At 52.5% G+C, this 8,581-nt stretch overlaps 1 protein-coding gene across 1 annotated transcript in view; it reads left to right on the top strand.

Moving 5' to 3' along the window:
* Positions 1-128: 128 nt before the first annotated feature.
* LOC121297068 (unconventional myosin-XVIIIb-like) overlaps positions 129-8,581 on the top strand; it is a gene marked incomplete at its 5' end in the record, with an annotated part of 25,889 nt that continues 17,436 nt past the window's right edge. Inside the window, 15 exons of the mRNA XM_041223079.1 lie at positions 129-197; positions 1,019-1,163; positions 2,636-2,812; positions 3,014-3,104; positions 3,253-3,445; positions 3,742-3,822; positions 4,012-4,159; positions 4,282-4,441; positions 4,721-4,904; positions 5,062-5,236; positions 5,567-5,676; positions 5,879-5,944; positions 6,241-6,369; positions 7,069-7,212; positions 8,255-8,344. Of these exons, the coding sequence (XP_041079013.1) occupies positions 129-197; positions 1,019-1,163; positions 2,636-2,812; positions 3,014-3,104; positions 3,253-3,445; positions 3,742-3,822; positions 4,012-4,159; positions 4,282-4,441; positions 4,721-4,904; positions 5,062-5,236; positions 5,567-5,676; positions 5,879-5,944; positions 6,241-6,369; positions 7,069-7,212; positions 8,255-8,344 (1,962 nt within the window). The remainder of the gene's footprint in view (positions 198-1,018; positions 1,164-2,635; positions 2,813-3,013; positions 3,105-3,252; positions 3,446-3,741; positions 3,823-4,011; positions 4,160-4,281; positions 4,442-4,720; positions 4,905-5,061; positions 5,237-5,566; positions 5,677-5,878; positions 5,945-6,240; positions 6,370-7,068; positions 7,213-8,254; positions 8,345-8,581) is intronic.

The raw sequence follows: 8,581 nt of genomic DNA, 5'->3' as shown, positions 1-8,581 counted from the left end.
CTCTCTTACCTCCTTTTCCTCCCTTCTCCTCCCCATCTCTCCCTGCCTCCCTACCTTTTTTCCTCACTTTCTCCCTTCCCCCCCCCCCTCTCTCTCCCTCTTTACTCTTTCTCCTCCTCTCCCTCTCTCTCAGGACAGAGCTACACTTGCACCAGATGCCAGAGAGCAGCTCGTTTGGAATCCTGCCGCCAACGAAGGTAAAGAACCAGACTTCTAACGAACCATCTTTCCATCTAACAAACCATATCTCAGTCAGGCACACAGAGAGCCTGCTGTCCTTCAGAGAGTAGAAATACCTTGGTTCAAAGAAACTCCTTGTTCTAAGTGAAAGCGCTCTTCCTTTAAAGAAATGAGTGTAAGGATTTGGTAAACCCTTCAAAGGCAGGTTGAAGACTTTGTGAAATGCCTTGGCCCCAGTCTTTTTTCCCTAACCGGGAGCACAGCAGGCAGAGTTGCACTTCTTTATTTAGTTCTTTAGTTTGCAGTGCAACACCCGCGCCATCCTGCTTGCTGTACGGACAGCCAGAGAGGCCCCCAGACCAGCTGTTAGACTGACTGGCGCTCGCCCGCTGCCTCCTCTCTGCAAACAGAAACCGTGCTGCAGGAAAGCTGGGGGGTAATGAATGAATTCAGAGTGAGCGGAATGAACCTTCCTCTTTTACTCAGATTCATACAGAAACTGGCTGCTATGTGGCTGTGCCGATGCACACCGTGGCGCTGCAGAAAGTCACCTCACTTATTGAGCGACGTTATTCATTATTTTATTCTAAAAAAGCAACGAGGGCACAGTAAGACCTGTCCATTTCTTTGTCTTGAGCTATGTATTATTCTAGTCTAAAATCCAGGGTTAGGGGCCGCTCCGCCATCAGTTCTGACTGTATACCCTCCGTGTGTTGCCCCTAACCATGTATTTCGGACCCCTCAGAGCTCAGTTTTTAAACAGGGGTGGCTGGTTCTGTTGGTATCACTGTGTTTGTATTGGATTGTTTTATTGTGACTCTGTTGCTCTCTCTGTTAGACTGAAGAGAAACAGAAAGCCTCCGTGGCGTTCGGAAGGCTGGTGGCTGCCATGGAAACGCTGGGATTCACAGCCAATGAGCAGAGAGCAATCTGGCACGTGCTAGCCGGAATATACCACCTGGGGGCAGCGGGGGTCTGCAAAGGTAGGAGCAGCCAGGGTTAAAGGGAAAGAGGTGGCATGTATCACATGGGTCACACTCCACAGCAGCAGAGCATCACACAACACTGTCCATACATGAGCCTTCCAAATCTTACTAGAAACAAAACTGTAAAACCTGTGCTAGCATGTCGGCCCCCTAGCGGCAGCTTGCCCCTTGTAAGTAATTACCCAGCGTGCTGGTGTATCAGTGAATGCGGGCAGCGCATGTCTCCAGTGCAGTTTCATTGTGATGAGAGGCTCCTTTGCTGCTAGTTCAGGGCTGAGCTGCAGTTTCTCTTCGCTGCTCTGCTCCCTGCTGTGAGGGGTTGATCTCTTGTCAGTCTTCACGCTGCAGTGATTTTATTTTAAGCTGGAGCCGGTCTGCTGCAGTGTTCCACGTGTTTCGAAGCAGAGCGCCTCTCCAGCAATGCTGAGGAGAGGGGAGTAGAGTCTGGAGACAGAACTGCTGCTCCCCACCCCAATAACACCAAGCTACCACCCCCTCTAAAACTCTCTCACAAACACATACTGCAGTCTTTCCCTCCCTCCACCCTGCTCTCTCTCTCTATCTCTGTTATTGCTCCCAGTCCTCCTCTTCCTGTCTTCTCCTTCATTCTCTCTCTCTCTCTCTCCCTCTCTCCCCCTCCCTCTCCATTCTCTCTTTCTCTCTCTCTCTCCCTCTCCCTCTCTCTCTTTCCCTCTCACTCTTGCTCTCCCCCCCCCCCTCTCTCCTCCTCATATTCCAGGTAACTCAGAGTAATTGCTGCCTGGACTCCAAACTGCACTGAAGTAGAGATTCCCCTGCAGTCAAGTCCAGCTATCTCTCACACATCATATTTATTAACAAGGTCAGCTTGCAGGCTCCAAGTCAATTACATAATTCATATTAAACTGTCTGGAAAGCAGTGGGCTATTCCTCCTGAGTCAGCTTAGGCTGTGGAGTGGAGTGCAATGGAGAAGGAGAGGAGACAGGTGGCTAAAATCATTTCTCTTTTAAGGGGGCATTGGCTCTGCTGCTCCCATGGGTTAGGGAGGCAAAAACTGGAAGGGACTTTTTCTCCTCATTGTGCTACAACTAGCTGGTGTGACCTCAGACTGCACTCTCACGTGGACAGGCTGCTCTGAAAAGCCTGATTCCGCATGATTACAGAAAGCAGCCCTGAGTGCAATTCAGGAAGCTGGCCTCGGAAAGTTTGGCTCAGTGTTTTCAACACCTGAGGGGACAGCCTCACTTGCAGGCTGGCTGGCTCGCTGGCTCTCTTCACTTTTCTTTTTTTTTGCAGGTTGGATACAGGGCCATGAGATTAGAGTTGGCATTTCTATAACAAAGGCAATTTAAATCTGCCTCTCTGTCCCCTTCTCTAACTCCCCTCTCTCCCTCCCCTCTTCCTCCCTATCTCCTCTTTTCTAACTCCCCTCTCTCCCTCCCCCTCCTCCACCCTCTCTCCCACCCCCTCTTTCTCTCCCTGATGGCAGTGGGCAGGAAGCAGTTCCTGCGGTTCCAGTGTGCTCAGAACGCTGCGAGTGTGCTGGGCTGTGAGGGGGAGGAGCTGTCCACCGCCGTGTTCAAGCACCACCTGAAACACATCCTCCAGCAGGCCACCAGGGGCGCCGCGAGCAGACACAGCACTGAGAGCGGGGACAGCGCTGATGGTACGCAAGGAGAGAGAGCGCGCGAGTGAGCGCAGGACTGTGTGTGTGAGTGTGGTAGAGGCACAGGGAGGCAGTGCAGCTTTCACACGGTCACCCTGCACATATTCATATAGGACTCGGAGAGAAACACTTTTCATTTAAACTTCTTTTTTTGCTTGTTGGTATCTGCAGTGTCTCACTGGCTTGTCTCTGGTGCCGCAGGTCCCAAGCTGTCCGGAGCGGAGTGTGTGGAGGGCATGGCGGTCGGACTCTACGAGGAGCTCTTCACCATGGTGGTCTCCCTTATCAACAGGTAGGACAGGACTGGACCAACAGGACTGGGGTGGAGGGGAGCAGACTGCACCAATACGGTCAGTACCGGGGGGGTTTGAGGGGAGCAGACAGGACCAGTAGGAAGGCCGTGTTTGAAGCCTAGGGTTTTTCCTGTGTGCTGTTTTCAGGTCGGTCTCCTCCAAGCAGCTCTCCCTGGCCTCCATCATGGTGGTGGATACGCCCGGCTTCCTGAACCCTCGCCACGGCAACAAGGAGCGCGCTGGAACCTTCGAGGAGCTGTGCCACAACTACGTGCACGAACGGCTGCAGGCCTTCTACCATGAGGGGACCTTCAGCACCCCACTGCAGAGATACAGACAGGTGGGGAGAGGGGCTTCAGCACCCCACTGCAGAGATACAGACAGGTGGGGAGAGGGGCTTCAGCACCCCACTGCAGAGATACAGACAGGTGGGGAGAGGGGCTTCAGCACCCCACTGCAGAGATACAGACAGGTGGGGAGAGGGGCTTCAGCACCCCACTGCAGAGATACAGACAAGTGGGGGGGGGGGGGGGGTCTTCAGGTTTCAAAAGCTTTCAGACGAATGTGACCGGACATGTCCTGTCTGTCTCTCTCCCTCCCTCTCCCTCTCCCTGCCCCCACCTCTTACTCTCCCAGGAGAATGTTCCAGTGCAGTTCGAGGAGCCAGAGAGCAGTCCGGCCAAAGTGGTTTCTGTGATCGACCAGACCTCACTGCAGGTAGGAGATCCAAGCACAGCAATGCCGGAAGATCAAAGACAACAAACGGAAAAGGCAGATTTGAAAGGGTTGGACAAGCATCTGCTCTGCGTTTCCTATTAGGTGGCAGGATGCATTAGATGCGTATGTGCGTGTGCAGATGTTTCTGACCCCTACCTCTTAACCCCTCTCCCCTGACTCTCTCCCCAGGTGAAAGGCCCTGTGCCTGGGCAGGGGGATGAGCCTCGGGGGCTGCTCTGGGTGCTGGATGAGGAGGTTTTGACCCCGGGGTCCAGCGAAGCTGTAGTACTTGAACGACTTTGCAGTTACTACCAGAGCCAGCCCAGCGACGATGAAAGTAAGGACCAGCTGCCTGTCTGTCTGTCTGTCTGTTTAACCATTCATGTATTGGGTCTACTCAATCGTTGTCCATGTAATTAAACTTGTCTAACCCCCTTACCCTCCCCCCACCTCTCTCAGCCCCCTGTGCAGTGCGTCAATGTGAGCAGCCCCTGCAGTGTGAGATCTCGCACCAGCTGGGCAGGGACCCCGTGCGCTACGACCTAAGCGGCTGGTTCAGCCGGGCCAAGCCCAACCTGTCTGCCCTCAACGCTGGACAGATCCTGCAGGAGTCCAGCCTGTGAGTTCCCCACTCCCTGGGGGTCCAGTCCATTGCTCCAGCATGCTCCTTGATTGTACAAATGATGGGTCAGTGCATTGTTGAAATACTGAAGTTCCTGGACTGGACTGACATGGAAGAGCCACTTTTTATATATTATCAATACATACATCACTGCATCCTGTCATTCTTTGGCATGGAGGTTGATGAAAGCTTTCTTATCTCTCTCTCTCCCTCCCATCTCCTTTATTTATCCCCCCCCCTCCCTGCTTTTCTCCCCTCTCTCCCCCTCTGCCCCAGTCCGATGGTTCGGTCCCTCTTCGCCCCGCGCTCCAAGGTCATGTCGATGTGCCGCTCGGTTGGCGGTCTGGAGGGCAGTTCCCAGCAGGCTATGCAGCGGACGGGCTGCGTGAGAAAAACCTTCAGCAGTGGGCTGGCGTCTGTCAGGAGGAGATCGCTGTGTGCCCTGGTCAAGCTGCAGGCGGTGAGGCAGGAAAGAGGGCAGGGGACAGATAGATAGGAAATGAGGTATTATATATACCCCAGCTGAGCTTCCGGATTTGAACCTTGGCACGGCACTGTGTGGCAGGAGGATCGGTTTCACTCCCTCACTTCTCTCTCTCTATACCCCCCTCTCTCAGGACGCCCTGATAAACCTGATCAAGCGATCCCGCACCCTGTACCTGCACTGCCTGCTGCCTCGCTCGGAGCTCGACGGAGTGGACTGGAAGAGTCCTCCTGTCCTGGAGGTGGCAGTGATGCGCACTCAGCTCCACGCTGCTCAGCTGCTCCAGGCTGTGCAGCTCTACAGGACTGGTGAGCCAGCGAGGTTACAGCGGGGTCACGCAGAGCAGAGCAGACCCGAGCCGACCAGAGCACAGCAGAGCCGAGCAGAGCAGAGGAGCATGTGTATACATTTCCCATAATAGAAGCACAACTTAGTGTAATAAATCAGAATCTAAGCATTGTAAAGCAAAGAAAGAAAAATAAAAAATCATGGAAAGCCATGGTAAACTCTAGTAAATGTTAGCATAACCAGGGCAAAGGCACATTTACCATGCAACTGTAATGTGCTTAGACTTTATCAGTGATACTAGGACCAAATCAGTGGACGAGTGCAATGCAAACCTCCCCTTCTCTCTCCAGGGTACCCCGATCACATGGCGCTCAGTGATTTCAGACACCGCTTTCAGGCCCTAGCCCCGCCCATCATGAAGAAGTACGGCTCCGTGTTCATGAGGACGGACGAGAGGAAGGTAGGAGAGAAATACTGGGGGAGAGAGAGAGAGAGAGAGAAACAGCATGATTCTCAATGATCTCTTCACTTGCACCTTGTGAGTACAGACAGCCTACTCCTCTCCCCCCAGGCGATGGGGAATACCTCTGCTAGAAAGGGGCTATGGGTTGCTGTGGGGTGTAAAGTACAGATCCTAATCCTCTCTAATCCTCTCCCTGCAGGCCGTGCAGGAGCTGTTGACAGAGCTGGACCTCGCCAAGAAGAGCTTTGCGGTCGGCCTGAGTCAGGTGAGACGGAGAGACTGTGATGGACTAGAAGGCAGACAGACAGACTGGCAGACAGAGAGACAGAGAAACAGACAGACAGACAGACAGACAGAGACACAGACAGAGACACGGACAGAGAGACAGACAGACAGACGGATCCAGCCTGAATACAAGATTCCCCTTTCTTGTTCTTTTGATAGACGTTGTTCCTGTCTCGCTCCACTGTTCTCCTCCCCTTGCCTTGCCCCTCTCTTGCTTCTCTCTTCCTCCTCTCTTCCTCTCACCCTGCTCTCTCTTGTTCCTGTTCCACTCCTCAGGTGTTTCTGAAACATGGAGTGCTGTCCTCTCTGGAGCTGCAGAGGGAGAAGCTCGTCACCCACATTCTGGTGTTGCTGCAGGCTGCCAGCCGGGGCCACCTCTCACGCCAGCACTACCGCCTCATGAAGGTCAGTCTACCCTCCCATCCTCTCCCCTGCCCCTAACCCCAAACACCTGATCCCTACCCTCACCCCAAACCCTGCCACCTCTCCTGCCAGCACTACCACTACATGAAGGTCAGTCTACCCTCCCATCCTCTCCCCTGCCCCTAACCCCAAACCCCTGATCCCTACCCTCACTCCAAACCCTGCCACCTCGACCACCAGCGCTTCCAGCTGCTTAGCCTAAGACTAACTCTGCAAGTGCACGCTAATGTTTGAGCACAATAGCGATGTGGGTTTCAAGGTGGAGAAAAGAAACACTGTTAACAGCAATGAGGTGCAGACAGCATCCTTCAAACCCTATAAACACGCAAACAGGCACATGTGCTTATGTAATGAGAGTACGTAAGAGAATGGGCTGATGTGGGAATAGTTTAGAGTTGAACAGAAAATAGAAAGTAAAATGTATTAGAAATCCAAGCCCAAGGTGGGATCTTTCATAACTGTTGCTGTACCGTGCTGTTAATAAACAGTTACCATGACGCTGCAGTTATAACAATTCTAATTACAATTAAACAAACGAGTCACAGAAAGAACTCAGCACATTAACTTGCTGACTCTAGTTATAAATAATCCAGCAATAACCACAGAGACACAAACGATATATACATAAAGGGGTGGAAAATACAGTTGAAAAATGAATATGTAATCCCTCCCTGTCTGCAGGTCCGGGAGCTGGCAGTGCGCTGCATACAGAAGAATCTGCGCAAGCTGGCAGGGGTGCGGGACTGGAGCTGGTGGAGACTGCTGTGCGGAGTGCGCCCCCTACTGGACATCAACATCGAGGACCACAAGTTCAGGGCCAAGGAGGTACGCTTCCTAACAGGGGCCTCGGAGATGCTCAGACAGGGAGCTCAGCCAGTCCCTAGAAACAGTAAATTAGAAACAGTAAATTAGATTGTTCTATTATTACATTACAATTATGTTTAAGTGAATCCTTTCTTTTACTAGATTCAATTTTAAACTTTAGTTTCATGCAATCTCCCAGTCAGCAGCGTCCCCCCCTACCCCCCCTCAACCCCCCTCTCCCCCCTGGGGGGGAACCCCCCCTTCCTTTTCCTCCCCGCCCCCGAATTTATATTTTCTGCTGCAGCCTTTTAGAAAGGGGGTCCTATCATATTAACCATCAGAACGTCTGAGCTTTACTGCCAGCATAGTCTGTCAGGGAATTCTCCAGTAATGAATCGTCAAAGCTTGAGCTGACCGGGGAGCTGTGTATAATGAAAAGAGGAGGCATTCATCCCTCCTGAAAGCACCTTGGCTTCTTGGCTGCTCCACTCACATTGTGTCCCATGACGCTGCGAGTCAGAGAGGCAGGGCTGCGGAATCAGAGCGCTCGATGGAAGGGGCTGGGAAGGAGAAGCAGCAGTCTTCTCTCACTGTCTGTCTGTGTGCATGTGGATCGTTCCTTCGCAACGCTCTCCTCTCCCCTAAGAAGGACAGGGGGAGGGGGGGAGACGTGGGACAGGTGAGCTGGGTGATGGTGGATGCAGACCTGCAGCTATGCTGCTCAGGGCTAGCGTAAGGCTGTGTCTGAGAAGCCATGCAGATGTGTCTGACAGGGTAGCAGGGAAGCACCCTGTGTGTCAGCAGTACAGCTGACACACAGTGTTGATAGCTGCACTGAAACAGGCAGATTGCAGGAAGGGGCTTTACATCAGCTTGTATTGGGCTTCATTTACTGCAGGGGGAGTGGATCTGTATCACAATTTAAATGTTTGTGGTTTTTATTAGCAATTTGTAATACTGTCCTCTTTCCCTGAGATGCTGCATCTGCATACAGAGTCGCAATGCAGAGCTGCTTTCCTGAAATGTCTTTTCAGTGAAGCTGGGATTGCTTGTCTGTTATTAGGATGAGATCACAGCGCTGAGAAGGAGGCTGGAGAAGTCAGAGAGAGATCGTAACGAGCTGAGGCAGAGCGCCGATGCACTGGAGACAAAGGTACACTCCCTTCAACACAGCGCCGCCCTTCTGGACTGGGGGCGGTATTAGGTGTGAGAACCTTGTACAATTCACAGGGAGTCTATGAGATCCAGGTGACACTTTGCATAGCAGTGTAACCTGAGTGGAGAGTGGAGCCACCAAACTAGAGACAGTGAGATTCCAGGACCCTGCACAAGTAAACAGGCATCTTAAGATGGGAAATGGCAGGGCTTCATTGCCACAGTAACTAAGAAC

This window comes from Polyodon spathula, chromosome 22 (assembly GCF_017654505.1).
Source record: "Polyodon spathula isolate WHYD16114869_AA chromosome 22, ASM1765450v1, whole genome shotgun sequence".
NCBI classification, from domain to species: domain Eukaryota; kingdom Metazoa; phylum Chordata; class Actinopteri; order Acipenseriformes; family Polyodontidae; genus Polyodon; species Polyodon spathula.
Note: the sequence above shows the minus strand (reverse complement) of the source record. Positions and strands in the feature narration are given on the sequence as shown.